At 42.6% G+C, this 24,542-nt stretch overlaps 2 protein-coding genes across 3 annotated transcripts in view; one reads left to right on the top strand and one right to left on the bottom strand.

Annotated features, from left to right (window-relative positions):
- Positions 1-313: 313 nt before the first annotated feature.
- On the bottom strand, positions 314-20,525 carry mms22l (MMS22-like, DNA repair protein). Of its 2 annotated transcripts, none has more exons than XM_067602342.1 (26): positions 20,406-20,525; positions 18,605-18,801; positions 18,172-18,297; positions 17,906-17,958; positions 16,681-16,768; positions 16,281-16,458; positions 15,950-16,043; positions 15,430-15,560; positions 15,105-15,218; positions 14,833-15,009; positions 14,512-14,574; positions 14,266-14,385; positions 13,625-13,860; positions 11,241-11,457; positions 10,835-11,124; positions 5,955-6,133; positions 5,437-5,587; positions 4,269-4,408; positions 3,644-3,786; positions 3,140-3,296; positions 2,821-2,966; positions 2,401-2,612; positions 2,054-2,220; positions 1,264-1,360; positions 921-1,088; positions 314-740 (listed from the first exon to the last, which is right to left on the bottom strand). In XM_067602342.1, the coding sequence occupies exons 1-26, from the start codon at positions 20,478-20,480 to the stop codon at positions 665-667; spliced, it is 3,795 nt and encodes a 1,264-aa protein (XP_067458443.1). In that variant the 5' UTR covers positions 20,481-20,525; the 3' UTR covers positions 314-664. The 2 variants fall into 2 exon arrangements, with proteins under 2 accessions (XP_067458443.1, XP_067458444.1); XM_067602343.1 differs by lacking the exon at positions 20,406-20,525 and adding an exon at positions 19,541-19,657.
- Positions 20,526-24,064: 3,539 nt separating this feature from the next.
- Positions 24,065-24,542, top strand: part of LOC137191889 (neuroendocrine convertase 1-like) — a 182,237-nt gene continuing 181,759 nt past the window's right edge. The window contains exon 1 of the mRNA XM_067602344.1: positions 24,065-24,216. Within this exon, the coding sequence (XP_067458445.1) occupies positions 24,207-24,216 (10 nt within the window). The 5' untranslated portion in view covers positions 24,065-24,206. The remainder of the gene's footprint in view (positions 24,217-24,542) is intronic.

The following is a 24,542-nucleotide window of genomic DNA, read 5'->3' as shown; positions in this document are numbered from 1 at the left end:
TGATTGTGGGAGACAGGAGTGAGACTTCATGTGATTAGGTGCAACCTGAAGCCAGATTGCAAGAGATTGCTGCGGCTTGGAAAGGTGAAGGAGAATTGGAACAAACAGTACTTTCTCCTTTACTCACTTTTTTTTTTTTGCGCTACTGAACTCTTTGGGCTCGCCCACGACTGTCATGAAATCTGTAATTCAGAGTGCCAACCGAGTAGAGACAGATCCAGCACCTGATGGTATAAGCACAGATAGTCTGTGCTCACTTCAATGCTCACATTCTTCACTATAGAACTGAAATGAAAATGTGGAGAAACTGGCATGAGGACATTTATATTTATTTAATTTCACATTTTATTTCATTAACAATGCATGTGCACCTTCTTTACAATATAGACAGTATATACAATCTGGTGATATGAGTCGTCTTACAGTCCATGATTGGGTTTATGCATTAAGAACATTCAAAGTTCAGCATACAACACTAGTAGTTTATGTTTTAACATTATCAATGTTAATGAAATGCATTAAACCCTCAAATTTTGTAAGATAACCTTGAAAGCAGCACCACAATGACCAAATCAGGAAATTTGGCAAAAAGAGAAGGTTGGTATGACTAACTAGAGGTTCTTAGAACTGGCGTCAGGTCCTTTTTTTTTTTTGGAAAAAGTTTTTAGTCTGCTTCCAGACTGGTTATTTCTGCCTGCCCACTCTCCCCAAGGAGGCAAAGCAACTTCTTGTATGCACCCCTGTTAAACAGAGAGATGAAGCAGTCACATTAGTTTCCACAGTCACAAAAACAGCATACAGCCACAGAACATTTCTGGTTCAGTATATAACACCTGCTTAATGTCTAGACAACTTAAAAATAGTTTAAGACAATGAGTACTGTCTTCATGGCTTCCAGTGTGATTCATGTGCTGGCTCACCTTAAGGCAGTGTTCTTGCCCAGTCCTCTCTTGTATTCAGTGTTTCTCAGACTGAGAGACAGGTTGGGAATGAGAGCTTGAACCACAGAGGGATCTAAAACAGCCACTGTCTCCAGGACACTGAATACCTGCCTGTCGTAGACGCCCTCATTCTCCTCCACAAATGACCTAGGAGCATCGAGATTACACAAACAATAAAAACCTTGAAAGATAAAAAAAGGTTTTAATTAGTTACGACTCTGTCGCCATAGTGCCTATATCAGGCTCTGTGCATCCTGACTACAACTCCACACAGCTCTAATACAGGTGCAGATATTTATTGCTAGATATTATTGTCAATTACTGTAAGACAGTGATCATCTGGTCGACCGGTCCCTCTGTCGATGCAGCAGCACATCGCTCAACCACAAGCTGTATGGCATCTGTGCTCGTCTTCCTCACTGCACAAAATATCATGAGACAGGGCGTCAGTGATTACTGTAAACAAAATCAGAATTGTCAAAATGTGTTTTTTTCCTGCATAATTTACCCCAAAGTGAGGACTGATGAAAGCCGCAAGCATTGCAGTGATACGTCATTATTTTTTGTCAACTATACACATAAACATACATGAGTGCATGATCTTACGAAGACAAAATAATCACCACAAAACTGTGGGTTATTTACATAAATTTGGTTCTCTGAGTAACATTAGTGAGATTCTCACATCGGGAACATTTCCTGCATGGCATTATCAGAAGCTCTTATCCAGCCAGGATTGGGAGGGTAGAGACACTCAGTCTATAAAACAGGCTGACACCAAGCCATGCTTCACTCTAACGTCCACCTCTTCCCTGCTACACACGAGTAGGGAGGGTGGTCTGTTGAGACACCCATTCATGCTACCCAGAGATCTGTGCTTTTATAGATAACTCAAAGTTCTTTCTCAAGGACCACTGCCCAGTGAGTGAGTGTATACAGAAAAATCCTGAGCCCCAACACCAAGTCAGCTAAAGGATGCCCTATACCAAAACTTGAAGGACACTCAATGAGACCTGACTGATTTAAATTACAGAAGATGGCCACGATGTAGAAAAGCTACACAGCATAAGCCTCAGATTGTTTTGTGTGTGTATGCAGAGCCATGATCTTACCCTGCGGCTCATTGACCAGCATCACACAGCGCAGCAGAGAGGGGAGTGGCACAGTGAGGAGGGCGGGGTCTGAGTCCATGTTACGTCTCAGGAGCTCCAACAGGAACATGAGGACTGATGCTAGGCGAGGTGGAGGGGCATGACCTTTGAACTGCAGGAAGCTCTCGCTGTGAAATCAGAGATTGCATTTCTAAGAATCTTTGATCCCAACAACTAAAATATATTTATGGATAAAAACATATTGGAAAGTGAGAAATTATATCAATAACAATGTGGTTAGGTCCTGTATGATAAGATTCAAATTGAATCAAGAATTCAACATGAAGCCTTGAAGCATGGAGACCTACCAGAGCACCTCCAGGATGGTTCTTCTCAGTGTTGCACCCCGGGTGGTTGGGTTTGCCTCACAGGCACCCAGAAGCACTGGGTGGTTGGCAATGATGCCCATGGAAGGTGAGGCAGGAAGGAAATGGTCCAGATATCTGCGGGTAACAGAGCGGAGCTGCTGCTTCAGGTAAACACCCTGCGACTGAGAGACACTGGAGGCCACCGACAAACCCTGCAGGAGAATGAATTGATAGTGGAAACATTTGAACAAATGACTCACAGATGATGACACAGATGACTAACTAAAGGGTTTTGATGATTAGGGTTACACTTCTCCTCTACAAATAACATCTTGTGCACTATAATAAGCCGGCTGTGTGTCCTGATTGTCCAAGATGCATTTGAGTTTGTGTGTGCATGCAATATATGTTTGACCTCACCTGTAGATAAAGTGGCAGGCTGTCCCTGAGAGCTTTGTCCTGTTGTGTGAGGTTGTGGGGAAGCAGCAGCCCGTCCACAATGCGGAACAGCAGCTGCTGAGCTTTAGAAGTGGCCAGCAGGGGGCTCCAGTGCTTCACTATGCAACCTGGATCACACCGTGTAAAATAGAGTCAAGCACAGTGAGATACACAACTGTAATGAATCCTGACTCCAGTCTGTGACCTGGACCACACTGTAAAAACAGTGTAAAGAAACAAAGTACTCCTGAAGCTTTGTGAACTGTTTAAAGTGTTTGAGGTATATGGGATCTGCACCTACCAACAGCCCAATAGGCCAGCTGAATTCCCTCTTGGTTCTTGCTGACCAAAGAGGGTTTAATGTGTTTCAGGATGTCACCGATATAGTCCAGAGCTCTGGTCACCATGGCTGAACGCTCAGACAAAACCTGAAGTCCACTGTACACACTGCCCACAGCCTGACACCAGGAGAAAGCAGATAAGGAAAGAAATTCATGGGAACATTTGCATGTAAATGTAAGCTGCCATAGTAGAGATCAGATATGACAGTGATATGCTCAGAATACATCACATAGTGCACACTTATGTAAAGGTGCAGGGATGAATTTTACTCAGATATGCAGCGTACGGTATGTCTTATATGCACAAACTAAGGGGAATAGTATGTCTCAGGGACATAAAGGTGTAAATCATAGATATTCTATATGAACTCACAGCAGACAATGTATTACTTTCAAAATGTCAAAACACACAAAACTTTTTTGATACTGCAACGGTGTATGTGTCACCTGCAAGTATCTGTTACCTTGACAAACATCTCCAGGGCTGACATAGGATCTGTCCTGGTGGCTGTGGGCTGGAGGCCAGCTCTCTGCAGAAGACTGTCCACCTCAGGCAGCCTCAGCACCAGCCGAGTCAGTTCACACAACTGTTCCTCCATGGCCCGGCCTGGAGGAACGCAGGCACAAACACTGGGTATTTAAATAATAATGTAACCTTTATCTCTAATACAAGGCAGACAGGTAAAGGTAACAAGCCTGAGGTTTTAGCCTGCGAAAATATAACAATATTTAGAACAGAGATGGGGTGGCTGGTGCAACAAAAAAATGTAAAAAATGTATTACCTTCCAAGTTTGTTTTTTTTGGAAATTTCATCAAAGCACAAATACTCTCGAGTCCAGTTTGATTGAGAGGTATGGCCATAAAAGGTATAAATACACAATGTAATGTGTGAAAAATTGTTGTAATGTAAAATGTTGTAAATATATATACAGTACATACGAGTATAGCTGTGAAGTGAATCATTTGCAAAAGTCCTTGATATTTCCTGTCTTTTCTGTAACAGTCTGGGATAGACCTGTCTGAATACCATGATGTGCCAGAAATTACATCACCATATTACTTTGAAGATTTGGATTCAGTGGTATCACCTGTTCTGCTATCAGATCCATCTGGGTTCTTGTGAAGGTGCTGCTGTAGAACACATCTGAACCAGGCCCTCACTGACAGACTTTGTGCTGAACCCGACACGACAACGCCAGACTCACTGCTTAGCGAGGACACCAGCTCACTGGAAAAGACAGAGATTATCATTGAAGACAAATGTAACACATGTAATTATTAAAACTATTGGGTTTACTGAACTTTACTGTTGATGGAAATATGCATAAATATCAAGCATTCAATATTTGAGTTGTTAGTCCCTGATAAACAAATACAGACGGTGGAGAGTCACACAATATGTAGACAGCAAGAGGTTAAGGATGTGAGGACATATGCCATGTAAGCACACAGGACATCAATGTTAAAATTCACATTTTATGCCTCATCCTGCTGAAGTGGTCATCATTTTTCTACTCTGACAGGAAAATATCTACACCAAGTTATAAATTTTGTTTCTATTTTCAAAAAGGCATAAACATTGATAACTGCTTGTCTTAAAAGTGCTCCTTCCCTTCAGAGTTGACGTGTGACGACTTACAGTTTTTAATGAGTCTGAAAGGATGGTGGGAGGTGAAAATTCCCATCTAAGGTGTGGTAATTTAATTAAATTTTTCACGTTAATAAAACCATTACTTCATTTTATAAATTACATATTGGTAGCAGCACAAACAGAAGTGAATGGAGGCTTGGCAGGCTGGTACTTCCAAACAATAAATAAATAAGAAGAGTGTCCTTGTTCTGCCTTTATATTCAGGTGCAGCACCTTCATATCACTTGGCAGGAGGATGACCTTTGAGGTTGAAACAGTCACGTTGTTTTGTACCCTTGAGTGTAATTTTGAAGATGCACTACATTTTGTATTCTGTTTAGAGGCATTGGTGCAATTTCTTCATTAAAACCTATTTTTATAATACCAAGGATACTCACTCCCTAATTTATTGATTAGAGACTGTCCAATATACCTACAGGACCTGAGGAAAATAATTTTGTCAAGTGCTGTTTACCATTTATGAAGCTTGATAGCTGGCAGGTACAGAATCAAATACATCATCCTCATCTGACTGACCTGATGTTTTCCCATCAGGAGTGATGTGATAAAAATGCTTTGTAATTGAGGTGAAGTCACAGCGGGTAGATCTCTAAGGCTAACTGTACCTGTTTTGGAGCAGATGGGGAAGGTAGCGAGTCACCAGAAGTGGCTGAACCATGTCGTCCCAGCCAAAGCATTGCAGGATGGACTGGACTGGGTTGGGCTGGAGGTCCTGGGGGGCAGAGCTGGGCAGATCAAAGGCCAGCAGGGTGAAGCCTGAGGAGGTGAAATCAGTTTATTGTGTCTTAATTAGTAGGAAGTGGATGCATGTGCAGTGTACAAAGCATGTGTTGCTGTTCTTTCCTACGTTCTCTGAATCTTTATATCTTAGATCATGTTGAGGTTCTTTTTGCTGGTTTAACCAATAGTCTCTGTCTTTCTGTATCCTGCCATCACACTTTCAAATTCTCTCCCTTCATCCAAAATGACTATATCATTTCAAATTTCTGCTTATCAATAATTCATATCGGTTGAACTGATTTCTTGTTCAAAACTCTTTCCTGCTCTCTCCCACCCCGTCTTCCTGCAGCCCTTTCTTCCCTTCACTCAGTGTCTCTTTTTCCTCCCAGTGGGCGTAGCTGACCTGCAGCAGCATCTGCCAGCTGTGCTGGAGGGGTCTGGGAGAGGCGTAGGCTGCGGAGGAAGGGGAAGAAGTGTGCCCAGAGTGCTGCTGCTACCGCTAGGTGGCGCTCTTTCACCACACTGGTGGTAGGCGCCCAGACCAAGGAGGGTGCTGACTGGACACCGCGCTGATGGACCCGTCTGGAAGGACACAGGAACACATACACACAGAAAGCAGATAAACAAATCTATCCGATGGAAATTCCAAACATAGTGCTCCCTCTTGTGTACAACACCCCCCCCCCAACTCCGCCCTCTACTTTTTTCAAATCCTTTTGCTCCCCTGTTTCTGTCTTTCACTCCTTCTTCATGTGTTTTCCCTCTCTTCTTCTCTCCTGGGGGATTACTGGGTGCGGCGGTGCGCTGCAGTGTGGAGCAGAGCGGGGTGGAGGTAGAGGTGGGGAAGGAGAGGAGGATATCATAGGCATAGAGTGGAGCCTAATGCTGATCCCCTGTACACAGACTATACTTTGGCTCTTCTGGCTCATCCCTGGCCCTGGCCCCAGCCGCTACAGCAGCCCCACAGTGGCTGGCATTAGCCCAGATAAGCAGCTGAAGGAGCTGTAATCTCATTTAGACTGGAGATGATCCTCCTGTCCCCCTCATTCGCCCGGATGGGGGTGTGGGGATGCGGGGGTTGAGGTGTGCTGGGGAAAGCAAAGGATAGAGGAACTAGCTACACCCCCCCCCCCACCTTACTTCCCGTCCTCAACCACGCACTCTAGTCTGCTACTATGGTATACACACACATACACGCACACACCTCAGCGGTGCCTTCCCTTCCAGCAAGGTTGCATCTAATCCAGAGAGAGCTGAGACAATCGATTAGAGTCTGAATTCATTAGCCTCGTTACTACTGCGGAATGGGCCTTTCACACCCATCAACCCTCATTGTACAAGACATCGTCAGAGACCCCACTTAATCCTCCTCACTGCGGCTTCTTACAATGTGTACACACAAACATACACACATACACACACACACACACACACACACACACACACACACACACACACACACTGAACGCCTACGTACCATTAGGGACCCCGTTTAACCCTTCCCCCTGCTGCATGCAACATACAGACACAAAATAAAATATAGCATCCTTTGATGACAGACAGATAGAGATACATCAAACACACCCCCAGGCATCAACTGAAAGTACTTTATGATCACTTTCTCCTTAATATCGTCCATCCATCTGTTTCAAAATGTTTGGGTGTAACACTACCTGACTGCCATTGAGACATTGAGTCTCCGTTTGGGTCAATCCTGGCGCATTGGTTTATCTGGTAGATGTGTAGAGGAGCACCTGCCTCTCCCTCATCGTCTATAAGATTTGTGCAATCAGCATTACCTTTCAAATCAGCCAGAAAGAAATTAGGCCCCATGATGTCATTTGCATTAATATAGAGATACTGTCAGAAAAATGACTACAAGCACCCTTAAAAAGTCCAGTTTTCCAAAACATTAACCTTGTAACTGGTGGCACATCTTTTTTTTTCATCCAATGGAGCATTGGAAGGACCTATATGTTATAAGATACACTGGATGATAAAGGAATAAGAATGATTTGTGTATGGTGTACAACCTGCCAGGAAAAGAGCTTTTGGAACTTACGGAGAACCATGTGGTTCACCACATCCCTCTGAACTTCTCCCTGACATGCTTGATGTTAAAGGCAGCACAGGAGGGCTGGTTTCTAAACTATACTTTTTTTAAAATTAAAAATCAACTTGTAGACGGAGTAATGATCTTGGTTATGCCAACTGAGATACTGACTTGCAAACCATTTGGATCAACCTGAACTATACTTCAAATATCCAAAATCCTGATCATAAACTGTTACATTTCAAACTCATGTGTAGAATTTATTTAATTCCCAGAAAATGCTTTCTTATGGAACTTACTTTCACTCACAGTTTGTGATTTTTGTGCAACCACATTGGTACTTCCTTACATATGGACTGGGATTGTCTTGGCGTGGCACTCTTTTGGAGACAAGTATCTTCCGCTCTATCTCATTTATTTAACATAGAAATACCTTGTTGCCCAATATTATTACTATTGAATGATGATTCTTCCTTGTCATTATCAGTCCAACAAAAATGTATCTTATTTGCTGGTGACCTCTGTGCTGTGGGATAGAAACCCCCACATTCTCTTCACCATATTCAATGGCTATATATTTTTTGTTCATATACAGTACTTTGTATAAAAATATCAATCAGAAGAATACAGGAGACCATATACTGCAGTATAGTGTATATGTGTGGACTTCTGTAATTAAGGTGAAATTAAAAAAAAATGTATTTTTTTTCCTCCATTAGGTGTAAATTGGGCATAATATATCTTTCTCCTTAATCTTGTAGTCATGTTTTATTTTATTTGAGGTTATAGGGTGAGGGGTGACAGTGAGGGTGGGGTAAGGTGGTTAGGGAACGTTGCCAGGGCAGGAATGAGGTTGTAAAACCTGGGGGCTCACTCTTTGGTGTGGGGGACATACATACATGTTGATAAATGTATGTGGTTATACTATCTTGTCTTGCTGCACCTATACAGTGGGTATGTTTCAAGGATGTGGTAAAAGCAATAAAAATTTGATGGCAAAAAAATGTATGGGTGTAACTGATTCCTACCTTCTAATCTAAGTTTCTCATAAGTAACCTAACAGTAGTTGTCCTTGACTATGAAAAGAAAAGCTCAATATCCGGTAAAAGGTCTTAATGATCACAAAGGAAAATGCTTCACAGGGAAGCTTGTATTTTATCAAGCCAAGGAGATGGGGATTAATTGTTTGTGCCGAAAACAGATCCAACAGGGTGTGCCAATGCCAGCTCACCTCATCAACCAGAGACACCCCCACCCTCCCACAGCAGAGGGTCATGGGAAGGAATAAAACTGAGGAATTATGCCTGGGATTGGCTTCTTGCCTCAGCGCCATGGCGATGGCTATCAAGGGTGAATGTTCGGACCCTCCACTGCCTCAGCCATTGGCAGAATAATTCTCTTAATGTGTGCAGATTCCACACAGCTCTTAATAGACATAATGATGCACAGGCTAAATTTGCCAGGCTACATAATTACCCATTAATTGTGTCACAGAAAAGGCATTAATCACAAAGAGATACCGAGAATTGCCAGGCCGAAGAATTATGTTTAATTTGGCGGGACGGACTGGAAAGAGAGAGCATGGTATTTTTTTTATTTGGTTAAATGGGTCAGTGTGGTCTGGGCCATAACACAGAGGGCCTCTGGGAGTTCTCTTCTTCTCTCGCTCCTTGGCCATTAATGTGCAAATGTGTGCCCTCCAACCCCGAGATCTGAGATGGGAAGTTTGGGAATTAGCTAAGCTAACGAGATACCGTGTTATGGGAGCCAGGCGTTGAAATAAGAGAGTACACTTAGGTTAGTGTTTCACTTTTGGTGTGTGGGCAGGTGTGTAGGTTTGTGTGTGTGTGTGCAGGGTGGAGAGGGTGGAATGTATACACTGGAGAATTAAAGCAATCATACACCTACGTGATCAGTGAGAGGGCTCGGTAACACTTCACTTTACAATGTCCTTATTCTAGTGTTTCAGCTCATTTATTAACCTTTTATAAGTAGCGCAAGTATACAGAAGCAGTACCGGTGATACTTTAGGTGCTTAGTAAAACTCCACATAACATAAATTATTTCTAGGGGCAAAAAAAACAATTTAAGAAATACATGCATGTTGAGTAATGCAGTGAAACTGGGATGATGTAGTTGTATGTCTGTAAGGCTGGGTATCGAATTTTAAATCTTTTTTGTTATCAACTGAAATGTGTGTCTATTGTAATATGCCAAGTACTACATCTGGCATTGATTGCCTGCTCAGATTTATACTCTTCTTCACTTATTTTTGATCACACCCATTCTGATTCAAAGCTGCTCTAATCAATATTTTTATATAAATGATGGATGAAATGACCATGTATAATGTGAAAGGGGTCACTTGTATTGACAAACACAAAGAGAATTTGGTTTATTGCCTTCAACTTTATGGTTTTGGTTCACTGACTTTAAATAACAATTTGAACATATTGGTGTAACTAATGATCCAAAAAGTACTCACTACTACTGTACTTACTATTATTATGGTTCAGTGGAAGTTAAAGGTTTAAAGGGTTGTCAAACTTAACTCAGATATTTCCACAGTGAAAGATCACACGTCATTCCTCACTCCATAACCTTCCAGTCTCACCTGACTTCTATCTTCTGTCGCCACTGTTCCCACCTTTACCTCTCCAAATAAACAGACACTGTTTCAGCTGTGGCTCTCTGACCTTCAGCTGGGGCTGTACATGTAACGAACACCCGTGTCCTACAGTTGAACCGGTCCTGACGCCCTACTGACCACAGTCTCTCAACACACCCACAGCACTGCTGCTGTCCCCATGACGACAGGAGGGTCCATGGAGGGTCCCTTGGGCCCGTAACTCTACTCAGGGCTCCACCAACACCTGGTGAGGGTGACCTGGGGGCCACTAGGCCTCCTGAGACTAACAGGGGCCTCAATGCAGCACAGGGTCTTTACAGACACTCATGCCTGCTGACAGGACAATCCACCTATTGTCAGTATGAAGACTGAGTGGACTCTGGGCTGGCAATGTTGGGAAGAGCAGAAGAGATCACTGTCCTCTGCTGTAGCCACTTATCAGATTTTAATAAAAGCTTAACTTGGCCTTGGCCAGAAAACATTTGTCTAAAAGTGTCTACTATCTGAGAGGGAACAGCTATCAGTGAATAAAATGAATGAGAGGCTGAGAAAAAATAAGAGATACCTGGGAGCTGGTGAATATTTATATAAACTCTCTCACCTGAGCTGGCCAAGGACGATCTGCAGAAAGCCCAGGGCGGAATTCAGTTCGGATTGGCGGCAAGCAGGCATCAACCAATCAAACCCTTCGTTGAGCAGCTTTTCCTCTGATAGGTTGAGACTGGTGCTCATCTCAAAAACCTCAGCCACACCCTCCAGGTATGAACCAAGGGGCCCCCACAGGGCAAGTCTGCGAGAGACCTCTGTGGTCTTATTGTAGAACTCCTTGGCTGTCTCATTAAAGGAGGAGGCAAGCCAGCTGGCCTGGGCGCCAACATCCAGACCCCTCTCCTGCAATAATGATCACATGATGTCAAAACGTGGAATTTTTACATCAAAAAAGCCAAATTAAATTCAGCAACTAGAATATGTGTTTTGTGATGATTTTTTCTAATTAACTAACATACCTGGAATAACAACAGCAGTGACAGTTGCCCCCTCCAGACCAGGGTGCGGTGTCCAGGGGGGCAGTTAGAGGGCAAGAAACCAAGCAGCTCACAGGCTCTGCTGGCCACATCTTCCAGCTCTACCTGCCTGGCCACCACCAGAAACAGCAGTAGGAAGTTCATGAGGCCTGCCTCCGACAGCTCCTGCATCTTCTTTGAGGAGAACTTTGAGTAAATCCTGAAAACATAGAGAACAAAAGAGAGACGAAAGGACAATGTTTTTAAAATGTGGCACAAGAGATGGACAATTTAAAAAAAGGTTTACAGAAAGAGAAACAGAGCAAGATTACAGCATCTGCTCTTTGCCGTTATCACTTAATTTGAGGCAATGAAACGTTTAAACTGCATTTTTTAAAGCCAATTTACATTTTTCTTTATTCCCACTGACCAGCTCTTGGGAGGTGATTTGTTCTTCTGAAATACCTGACTTTAAATGCTGACTAACTGAACTTTCCACCCCCATCATGTACCCCACCACCTGCCTCCATCACCCTCTCAGCTCCAGGGGAGAGGCTTGGCTGCCCGGCCTATGTGTATCTGTTTTTGTGTGTGTGTGTGTAAGTGTATGTGGGTGAGAGAAAGACAGAAAAAGCGAGAGAGGGAGTAAGAATGGAGAACCACCCAGCACGCTGTTAGATCGTGCGGGCACTGTGGAGAAATGCCTTTAAAGATCATGTTAAATGTCAGAGACACTCAGACACACAGCAGTAGGCGCTTGGTCCCTCTCTCTACAGCCAAACCAATTTACTGCAACACCAGAGAGAGATCAATAAAACTACACACACATATACACACACACACACACGCACAGCCTCACATCCAGCTTGCTGTTTGCTCGCCTGGCAGGAAAACACAGAAGGCAAGAGCCCCCCTCTTTTCCTCCCAACCCACCCCCAAACACAGATGCAGCCCACACAGGTGAGTGGAGCTGCTGTTTGGGTCAAAACACAAACAGCGAGCATACCAAGACAAACTCAGAGTAAGAAGTATGAGTGATAAAAAGGAGTGTAGAAAAACGAGTAAGGAACTGAGACAGACCAGGTTAACACTGAAATCAGCTTAGTTACACCCACAGAGGACTATAAAAGGAGAAGGTGGCCAAGCATGTAGTGGAAGTGTGAGGGGAGGGAGATTTAAATAGATGAATGGGTAATATGTAACAGGGATATAAGCAGCGCACTGGGAGGCAGCAGTTGGGATTTTCTATGTTCCCCCAACCTGTCTGTCTGTTTGTTTATTCCGGACAGCTTTTTTTTCCGGAGGCGAGCAGATGCTCCTAACTCCTGGCGTTGGAGATCAACATGCTTGCAGTCGATCCCATTAATGCGGTCGTCGCGGGTGTCCCGCAGAGCCCGGCCAGGAGTGGGAACGCTGCCGAAACGTTGTAGCGATACAGTCGGCACGCCTCGCGCCTCCTGAGGGGGAGGAGGTAGTGGTGATAGTTTTGGTGGAGGGGAGGTGGAAGAGAGGGGGAGGGATCTGGACCTGTCCCAGCCCAGCCTGGCTGTTGCCAGACTGCCTACCATCCACATCCCCCCCCCCTGCTCCCCACCACCCAAGCTCCCCTCTCTATCCGTGTTGGAAACCAACACAGCTTCGTTAAGGCGAATTAACCGCCACGCTCGTTAGCTAATTAGCCCCCATGTCTGCAGTGCTACTGAGCACATTCCAGACAGAGGGAAGTCATTAGGCGGATTTATCTACGGCTGTCTCTCGCTGGCGCCCAGCCGGCCTGGGATATAGGATGGTCCAGCGCTCGGTTCTGACGTGCACATCAGCCTGTGATCTTTTCTCTCTTCTTTCCTTTACAAAGACACACACTCCCTCCATCCAGCGGCCTCACACACTCTGAAACCATGTCACTGCTCTAGGGAGCAGGTGCAGAGTGTGTGCATCAGTAGGAGGCTCCTTGGCTCTGGTCTGTGCTGAAGAGCAGGTGGTTGACTCCTGAGACACCTGCTCCGCTGGGGGGTCTGAGTAAATATCAAAGATGCACTGGGAGACTGTGGTGCACCTGGCACGCACACAAACAAGACTGAAATGCATGATAGTGTGCAAACACACATGTTGTTTGTGTATTCATGCAAGTATGCACCTACACAGACACAAATCCAAACAGCCAACTAGACACATCACACATTAGAAGATCAAGGGGAAAAAGGAGTCTTACAAGCCTGATTAGTAATTATTTCTCATATCCACCACTCCATGTTTTGCTTCTTAATGCCTACAGTACATAATGTATACGGTGTCAACTGCCTGGTTGTGAGATCTACTTTTCATGATGGAAGCGAATGTGAAGAGGCGAGAACTACAAAGCCTGCCAGACTTCTCTCCATCCTTACCTTCCTTTGATCTGTCTCTGTGGGACTCCACCAGCCCTGTCCTGGGCGAGGCACAGGGCCAGCACTCGCAGGAAGATGTGGAAGGAGTTGGCTGAGCGGTAGAGCTGGGTGTGTCCGGGAGAGTAGAGGGGAGAGGGGGAGCAGCAGCTGCGGGCCTGCTCCAACAGAGCCAGGGGCGTCTTGCACAGAGTGCCCAGACCAGACACCCCGAGCCAGGGCACAGTGAATGAGGCGCTCTGGGGTGGAGGGACAGAACATAATGTCAATGAAGAGGCCTTGGTGATAGCTTATAGGAAAATGTGTTGAAAGATTTGCCTTTGTTGCTGCATGACCAATTATAACACATTTAATTACATGACAAAGAATTAGAAGTGTGTAAATAAAAATGCAATAAATATAACGCAACTGATAATAAGAATCTAAGACTGCATTAAGTACAGCTATTAGAATGACAGCAACAAAACAAAAGTGAAACATCCAACATTCAAAGAAATTAAAGAATACATCACCTCAAGAAGTGGTGGTTTAAATTATATTACAAAAGTGAGGTAAATGTGCTCTGACTGTAGCAGATATGCTTAAAATGAGGCAACATATCAAATTTGAGCAACTTCTCTCATCTGTATTGCATTTAACCTCACCAGATTCTTGCTGTAGTAGTCCCAGAGGGTGGAGACAGCGCTGGTGCTGGGCTCCCACAGCAGACACAGACTGAGACAGCAGTGCACATGCATCCTGACCTGCTCCTCTGCTAGACCTCCCTGTTATTGCAGAAATACACATATGTACAGTTTCATTTAATATAAATATTTTTTTTTTAAAAAGGAAAACAACACTCTTTTGATATGTTTGAATGGTTAAAAATGGATTTGTAACCAGAAACAGACCTTGGGGTTACAAGTTAACTTGAGCAACTCCTCCACAAAAGTCCAGTTGTCTTCCAAATGTTTCTGTGGGTGCAGATAAAATCGGATGATGCATTTACAAACAACAACAAACAAACCCTATAAATATACTCTAAATAAAAAAATGAATGGGGACAAAATGGGTAAAAAGTCATTGTGTTGCCTGCATTCATACTTAAATGCTTATTAGTAAAAACATTAAAAAACAGTGGGAACCCTGTGAAAACACTTTAATATGTATAACCAGGTTATTTTGCAGTGTAACATCTTAATGTGTCAATATTGTGATTCTCAGTGTCTTACCTCATTCTGGATTGTGCCATTACGACCGTACTGGCCTAACATTGCTAAATGAGTGACCAGCCACCATGTGAATCCCAGAGGGTCCTTGCAGTGTTTGGGGATGCCACTGAACTTCTCTGCTGCAGGCTTCCCTGAAACCAGAGACCTCAACAACAAGTTCATGTAGCTCCAGAAAGACTAGAAGGAGAGGGGGAAACATACCTTGGTTAATTTAGTCAGGAGAGAGAGTCATATCTTTTGTGTGACTGTGCACATGTGTGTATTTGCGTTACCTCTGTTTGCAACATTTTATTCCTGTTCTCCAGAAGGTGCATGACTAGGACCCACAGCTCTTTGGTGCAGGAGCAAAGGTAATGATGGCTGCTGAGAGCCTCTGTAGGCCTCACCTACAAATGAACAGGGTCCATTTAACACTGTAAGCTAACATGAAGATTATACTTTATACAAGATTATTATTTGATTAGATTTTGTAATACTATATTACTGAGCATGCAACATATAAGCTGTTTTAGACACGTTTCCACAACCCAATTAACATAGAAATAGTACTGGTGCATCTCAACAGCAAGATGTAGTGAGTTATAGCCAGCCGCCCACCTTGCTGTATTTGCCTATGGCTAGACCAGTTAGGTCACACAGCAGACTGCACAGGTGCTCTTCAAACAGACTGATATCAGTCAGGTTCTCTCCCGTTAGGTTCACAAACTGGTGGGCGTATACCACCTGGCCTGGGCAGAAGAACAGGTAAAATTACAAAAAGCTTATGTCCATGAAAATGACTCACCGTGAGCTGAAAGTCAGAATATTTAGCCCTTTGTGCTAGCTGTCACATACCAGTCAATGCACAATCATTCAAACTGCCTCATTTTAAACTGCCTTGAAGAGATAATTCTGTTACTGTATTTATGCAACAATTCCACATTTTCATTTTATTACACAGTTTTAGTCCCATAATGAGTTTTAAAGTGCTCCAAAGTGCATGTTATTAAACTTAAAAGTGAATTGCAGTACAACAAGAACTCGAAACTTTAACATAATACAAGCCACATCTCACATTTAAATAGCTTTCGCTTTCATTTCCTATCTGGGCATTCTGTTGCAAAAAGCAAACACATACCTTGCATCTTGTGGCCAAGCAGGTGAAGGATCTCCAAGACAGACCAGTGAATGTCAAGATGAAGGTGCAACAAATGCCAAGAGGGAGGAAAAATCTATGGGAGAAATACAAATAGCAGTTCAGTGCCAAAGTAGAAGATCAATCAAAATGTCTTTTAAACTCCTACTAATCAGTTCTGTGTGGGAAGATGCTTGTAGTTGAAAAAAGTCTATTCGTATGAATCATTCTATTACTTTGTGTTGTAGCAGCAAATTCTGCATGATCTACAATTGACAATATTTTGTCCTTCAACCAGTCAGAACTGCGCAGGCTAACTAATGTGTAGCAGTACCTTTCCCTGGTTCTGTATAGCGAAGGCACTCTGAATGTTGGCAGGCAGGTCTTTGAGTCGTCCTATGAGGAGAGTGATACCAAACAGCTCCTCCAGAAGAGCAGAGGGGAGCTTACCCTCCAACTCCTCATAGGGGTGTGATAGACCTGCATCCAGAGTGCTGGAAGCGTTGAAGTATCTGGACAGATACATAAGGACAAGCATGTCTCAACAAACAAACAAAAAAAAAGGAAAGTGCCACATTTTGTTTAAGGTGGGTGTTAAATTGTGAGATTCCTTATAGATCATCAAATAACGCATCAGTTACTTTGTTCAGACTTCACTATTAACAATGTTCAACTAATTAGAGGTAGAAGGCTGCTAAGTGACTGAATGGGAGAGCGTTAAAATACAGAATTACCTGTGCAGGAAGACTTTCACATACTGAAGAAAGGAAACACACTGTTGTCTGAGCTCCTCTGCTTCATAGTGGAGGTTGCCTGCTTGACCTAAAACACAACAGAGTTGTTGTGGGTAGTATTTGTAATTCTTATGTAAAACAAGCACACAGTATCATTCATTAGACATGAGTCCAACACTAAAGTAAAATATTTTCGTGGACAACTCATTTGTTGGAAGTTAGCCACATCTGAATAATTTGTATGCTCACTTCAGCAAAGCATACTATTACACCTATGTTCATATTTTATTATTTGTCCTTGTTCACTGGGACCTTTTCAGTCACACATACCCCATTCAAACTTTAAAATGTCCAGTGTTATTAGGTGATGCTGATTAGGCTCAACATTTTAAAATCCTCTATAGTTTTTTAAAAAGCAAATGGGTAGAATGTTATCCAGTTAAGCTAGACATGTACTTCAGTGTATTGGAAAAAAAAAACACTACACACACTACTGACAAATGTTCCAGGCCGGACCCGCTGGGGCCGCCACACGTGATGCAGTCTGCTGTTGCCACAGAGGGCACGGCTGAGCCAGATGGAGATGCATTATTTGAAGCCGCTTCTCAGAATTTCTTAAATTTCTGACAGAATCTGATTAACCGAAGAGGTGCTCCAACCCTGACCTACCAGTCCTCAAGCGGTGGGCTTAACTCCTACTCTATCCTGCCTCTACCCTTTCTGCTAATCGTTAACTTACATGCTGTATGTGTATTGTCTTTAGCAAGTTAGACATCTCTTCAGGAGACTGTTGCCTTGTGAAAACTAATTTCCCTGCCTGACATTATAGCTTAGTTAGACCAACTGCTCCTTAACTAAAAGGTGTGGGGTTCAACCCACACTTAAGCCAAGGTGATTAAAAGGTTCATAATTTGGAGCTGGCTGATTTTGAGACATCTAAATAAGCATACTGAACCTTTCTTTTGATTTTTTCCCCCCCTTTGTAGATGAAAATGTGAGCTAAAATTCACTCTCTAAACATGATCATTTAAAAGCACAATGCCCTGTTAACACTACACTATCACAACGGTGAATATTTGTACATGAATCTCCATATAAATGAAAGTCTCGGACTAACACATAAGGCGCTGTTTATGTATGCAAATAATGGCTCACTGTGTGGGCAAAATACTGACATTAAAAACTAAAAGCCTAATAATTAGCTGGACTGTATAATCAAGCTTACCAAAGTCATGTGAACTGGACTGCACCAAGGTCTCCAGCCTGTAAACCTTTTGTCTGAAATATAACAACAAGCAAATAAGACCGTGCATGTGTATGAGTCATGGTGGACAGTTTTTTAAACACAAATTAGGCCTACACAGAAAAAAAGCTCTGTCAAGAACTGTACAATTACTAAACTTCTGCAACCAAGGAAAAGGAACTTAAACTAACTTTAGAAATGCACTTACTGTAAAAGCAAACTTAACTGAGATTTACATCTTGGCTTACCTGAACAGGCCAAAGAGAAGCTTTGTAGATTCCACCAGTGCCGTCTCTGTCACCCACGGGAAGCCAAAGAGCTCCACGGTGTCTGTCTCATACTCTGCAGGGGCCGGATCAAGACGCAACAGCAACCTAAAGAGTGGATACATTCACATCAGTAAGACTTTATTAACTACGATTTTTTCTCGCTGCTGACACTTGTGCTGCCATCTCATCACAATGAAGGTGACTGAAACCTCATTTATTGTTCTCAAAGCATCAGAAACTGACAATGGGAACAATGTCCCAGATACTCGGGATAATCTATGGATGTCTCTGTCAACAGTTTTCATTGGGACCATTTCTTTTTGCACAGAAAAAGGCTCTATGAAAACTGTTGACCTCTAAGGGAGAATATATGTTTTTATGATTAGGCTTAACTGACAGATCGTGACTGTACCGTTTCAGGGAGCCTCTAGCAGTGTATGACTCAGCTGATAATGCTCCAGCTGGGTCCTCCTTTGTTTCAGAGCAGCAGAAGTATGGTGGTTGGGCTGGGGTGAGCTCACACAGGCTGTCTGCTGCGAAGGGGGAAACTGGTGGGGTGAGGGATTGGCTGAAGTCGTCTGCCATGCTGTCAGTCATAATCGCTATCACCTTTAATGACAAAACACAGTGATGAGACATTAGCCTGTTACTAAAACAGAGATAACATGTTGCAGAAGGCCCGGGCATAAGTAACAAGCATTCCTATTTTGTACAGAGACGTTACTATGTAAAAGCAGATTGAATATGAGCATACCATAAGATCAAAGCAATATATTAAATATATATATAGAGTACAACGTTATACTATACTGTAAGTATTGCTACACAAGGCAAAACATTACAATAACAAATGCACAAAGTATCGTTGCAGGACAGAAGAGTAACCTTAAGTGTTAAATCAAACAGAAGCTGCTATCATTCAGCAGACAGCTGTCTGAGGTAAGTGATAATTCACTTGTATGAAATAAAACTTAAAAATCTTACAGTTGTTGTTGCCTTGCTTCTAAACAACAGTTAGTAGGCCTAAATGTCCACATAGGTAACATAACAAGCAAGCCAGCAGCTAACCAAACAGCTAATGGGACACGAGTGTGTAAATATTACCCGCAGCAGTTTTAAAAGGATGATTAATTCTCTACAATGTGTGTGTGTGTGTGCCAGTACATAAGGCGAAATCATAAGTATGTTAGCGTTAACAATCTGTTAACTTTCTGGTGGCGTTGAGCTGTACCTGCTTGTGTTGAATGAACAGTTAGCGGTAGAAAAATAAGACTGCAGGATTTCTAACATGCAAACCAAAGACAATAGAGCGGCCAGGAGGACAAATGTAATTAAAACATTGACAAACCTTGTGTTTATGCTTCTTATGCGGTGTAATATTCCGTAAATTTAAAGCAAAGTAAGATTACACAGCTGTCATCACGCCGTTGTTTGGGTTTTCAGTCTCTCCCGCGCGTTAATACCACGCATGCGCCAACACGCCCCGCGCTCGATGATTGGACCGAAGTTTCTCAGTGGGCGTGGCTCTCTGGTCTCTAGCTGCACAAAACAAGAGGTCTCCCTTCACCTCGGTTTCTTCGTCACATTATTCCTCCGCAGGTAGAGTATGCTCCTTGTTCGTGTTTGTCCACTACTGTTGCTCGTTTCAGCGTCTTTAATTCGGGAGACGTTTACGAAACAAGCAAGTTAAATGCCCTCTGTACATACTTACAGTGTTAACCACTATTTTCACCCTCATGAGACTCAAGAGTCTTTTAATAAGTTAAAAACTGTGTAGGCTATATTGTTGACATAGCCTAAGCAAAGTTTAAATTTAAACGTTTAATTTACACCACAAAGATATGGCCTGTATGTAGCAATACACTCAACAAACACTGCTCAACATGTTAAAAATGTCTTCAGTATTAGCATAAACACATTTAGCATGCACTTAATTGGTAGACAACCAGCTCCATGACTTTTCCACAGACTGGTGTCAAGTTTTTGTGCCCTTCAGTCTCGCTGCAGGTGTCCCGCCCAAATTAATACAAACTAATGCAGCGTTTTATGTAGAATTTTATCCACGCTAACCCTAATTTCCATATGCAGATCTGTCTCTCCCAACAGTCCCTCTCGCCATCACACCATTTCTTGCATTCTAATGCATTCTCACATCTTTACAAAATCACCCCCTTCCGCCACACACCGTGGATGTGCTCGTTTTGTCGACTTACAATTCGTGATTTCTGCACGTTTGACTTGTCCAGTGAGGAGATGCACGATAGATGTGGCGTTTTGCATGCTCTCATTTGCACGTTTTATTACCAGGAGTCAGTGGAGACAATAAAGATGGACGCGTCGGCAGATCTTTTTTCTTTTACGATACATCGAGCTCCCGTCCGTCTGTGTGAAGGCTCTGTCGCCTGGATGGGAAAGGTAAATGCTTTTTTTTCTCCTCCTAAGCTACAAACCCATTCAATCCTTTCTATGCACTGTAGTACACGGAGGGAGTGAGATTTGAACCTGTTTCATCTCCCCCTCCCCTCGCCCTCAGATGTAGCCTCGTTACCAAGCTTTGATGCACTGGACCTGGCTGGATTTTGTCTGTGAAATATCACCACAGTTCAAGAGTAAACTATTGACGACTGAAAACCGAATTCAGATAATTTTCTAAATGCACATTTTAATCCACCCTGTCCTTATTTGATTGCATCAAAGTATGTCAGGAACTGATGCCTGCAATAGATGTAATGGGACTTTGTGTATATTGTGAGTACTCCAGCCTCCCTAACAAACTTAATCAATGAGAGTGATGTAGGCTTCTTATTGGTAACAACTGAAAGACTACTTAAGAGCCAACAACTGTAAAATAAGATACTAGTCCAAACCACACACCTGCACAGGTGTTCTCCCTTTCTGCCTGATTAGACGTCCTGCAGGTTGTAGTTGTACATAGACTGTTTCTCATGAGACGTTTTAACTTGGGGAAAGTAGGAAAGGCACAGGTGTGACTAATAACATAACTGAGGTGTCCCAGTAATTGATGCCAGTGAGCCAGCATACATAAATGTTTAAGTAAAGATAATGCAGCTGTCATTAATATCATTAGTTACACCTGTGCTTTTCCTGCTATGACATGTCCAAATGTGAAAGAGGCCTTTTTGCTGAGGTCACCAAAATCAAAAAGGTGTTATTTCCCCGCCGTAGTAGGTGTAACAAAGCTAACAGCAGTGAGGAAAATGTCTGTACATATCCACTCAGTCATGAGAGGAGATGCAATCAGTCCAAATAAGTGAAAACACCTGTGAAGGTGTACCCAAGTCTACAGTATGGGGGCTTCCATTCCTGAACCACTACAAGACCAGATGTTACCAGTTCACCAGAAAGCACTGACAGCTGTCAATGTTACATGTTAAACCTCCATTTACTTTTTTTTTTTTTTTTGGCCACTTTGGAGCAGTGGAAACACTTAGTTAAGTTATTATGGAAAACTAACCCTAACCCTCTTAGCAAACACTTGTCTATTTATGCACCTAGCAGATACTGAGCAACACTAGCATTCATCTGAAGTCACATTTCTGGCCACTTCATGAATCCAATATGCTATTTGGCTGTTTTTTTGTCTCCATCAACTCCTGAGGGAAATATCTGGCTCTTTAGCTGCTATCTTCACCAACTAGTCGCCAACTTTGTCTGTTTTCTGTTTGTTGCTGAGCTGATAGTATGCAGTGGGTTTTGCGAGTTGTTTTTTTAAAAAAAAAAACCAAAAAAAAACTGAAAACAGCTTCCTGTTGTGGCCGAAAACAACTCAGTGAGAGTAGTGAGACTGAAGTTGCAGGCTGGAAACAATGTCCTGAAAGACACTAAACTGCTCCGTAGAGTTGAGGGGAACTATAAAGTTGGGTGATAATCGATTGATTGGGGTGTTAGACCCTAATCATGTGATCCATTGTTAAGATTAAAGTATTGATTATACAGTAGTAAGTATTCTTATCAAAAAGCTTTGTGTGTTAATGTAAAGAAATGGATATCAGCATATTTCAGATTTGTTAAAACGCTCAAATATTAATATCAGTACTGGTTGGGCTACAGTCAGCTATAGGGGCCTGCTGGAGGTGCCTTGCTCAAGGCCATTCATTCATCGCCATCGCTCTGTACAACAATAGGCCACAATGCCCTCCGTAAGCTAATAACATGATATTTTACTGTTGTCAGACGTTTAACATGCAATATTTAAGTTTGACCTCAAAACAGCTATCTATAAGTTTTGGAGCAATAATCTGGACGTTCTCAAATAATGTTATCCTATGACAGGTAGTTTGACCTCTGGAAATCCTTACGATACAATTCCACCATTAACTCAGCCGTCTTTAAGGAGTGTAGTCGGAAGCCTGTAATGACTTTGCATAATGAGTTACATTCTTCTTTTTCATTGGGTCTGCTTTCTAAAAGATCTCTGTATTGTACAGGGGAGAGTGTGCTAGTCCCTTTTATCTCCAGAAAAAAAACCCTTGTGGCTACAGTTTGATCAATTAAACTCTTGAAAGCCCCCCCCCCCATCCCCCCTTTCATTCCCCTGCCTGAGAGGAATATAAAGTTATCAGTCTTCCCAAGCGATATGAGGACGGAAATAAGTAGTTTGTCTATAAAAATGTCCAGGTACTTTATCAGCGTCCCAGTAGGCCCCTAGGCCCTGACACTGTTCAATGTGGCTCCCCTGTACTCTAGTCTAATGTGCGCTCTCTTTCTCCCTCCCTCTCTCCCCGTCTACTTTGTCTCTGCCCGAGGCCCACTCCTCGCTGGGTGGGTGTACGCTGCTGGCACTGCACCTCAGTGGGATTGACTGGGGCTCGAGCCCCAAGTGAGGTTATCGATTTCAATCAGCGGCTTGGGAGATTGGAGCCGAAAGATGCTCTAGACTTTAAACAGTGGTCAGCTGCACTCGTTTGTTGTTTGGGGGGAAAAATGCTGCAGGAGGAGGCACTTTGATTTTGACGTGAAGTCAGATAAACAAACAGAATTTTATATATATACTATATAGAGTGAGAGAGATCTTAATCCTCTGGCTTGGAGTTTTAGTCTGTGTCAGTGGATGTATTTTTAAGGTGTGAAATGCTCAAATAGACCCAAAAAGTATGACAATTGAAGACATAAGCGGTTCCTTTTTAACAATGATTACATGTTAGGTTGCAACTAACAGTTATTTTCAGTATCGATTAATCTGTTTATTATTTACTTGATTATACATTTGATTCTTAAAGTTGACATCTTCAAATTGCTTGTTTTTTTTTGTTTTTTTTACCACAAGTCCAAAACTCAAAATATGTCATTTAATATCATCGACCAAAGACCAAAAACCCCCAGAAAATAGTCACATTTGAGAATCTGGAAGCATATGATTTTGTCATTTTGCTTCAAATATGACTTAAACAATCAACTGATTATCAAAGTGGTTTACATAATAGTTGCAGGTCTAATTAGACAAAGCCTTTTAGTGTTTGGAATCTGTGTGTACTGGTAATAGACATACATGTGGAAAAACACATGTACAACACTTTATATATAGTTTATATACATTTAATACAAATTGATGTGTATGCCTATATGTTTAAAAAAACTTAACAGATCAACAGTAAATGTTGATTGCATGATCTGGGGAAAGGAGTGGGAGTTTCAATTAATGTGCTTCAGCGCTGCGTTCGTCTCATATTGCATGGGGTGTTTTCTTGTCGAGTAGATACTCAGAGGAGTGAGATGACAACTTTTTTGTTCAATCATCGTGAGCTGTTCACAGGAAAGTTCAGGCATAAAGACAGACTGATAAAGTTCCTGTTTTGCTTAAAGAGGGAAGTTAGTTCACACAATGAGAGCGCTGCTGTTTTTCTGCTCTCAGAAGCATTTGCATCAAGGCCAGGAGATTAAACGTGTGGGTTGGGAACTGGAGAGAGCGTGTTGTCTCGCTCGGGGCCCCTGATGCCAGAGTACTAGCTTTCATCGCGCTGGGTGAAAGATTTCTCCTGGACGTTTTACTCTCTATGGCTACAGGTGGGTGGTTCACATGCTGTAGGTGGCAGCCACTGTGGATTTCATGCAAAAGTACAGAGGAGGTGGCTGTGGGCAAATTGTTTCACAATTGCCAATGTTCAATACTCTGCGCTGAGATGCTGAATCCCACACTGCATAAACTCATTTGTGTAGTTAGATGGCATTTGGAGTGTTATGGTAATAGTAAAATCGTAGGTGTTTGTGCTTTTCTAATAAAGATATTTATAATGTTAGTTTTTTGAGTTCATTATAAAGAACCAATGAAGAGATGGCATATCCAGCGGGATACTATTGCATAAAAGAAAAGGTTGTCTGACAGGTAGAGC

This window comes from Thunnus thynnus, chromosome 10 (assembly GCF_963924715.1).
Source record: "Thunnus thynnus chromosome 10, fThuThy2.1, whole genome shotgun sequence".
Classification (NCBI taxonomy): Eukaryota; Metazoa; Chordata; class Actinopteri; order Scombriformes; family Scombridae; genus Thunnus; species Thunnus thynnus.
Note: the sequence above shows the minus strand (reverse complement) of the source record. Positions and strands in the feature narration are given on the sequence as shown.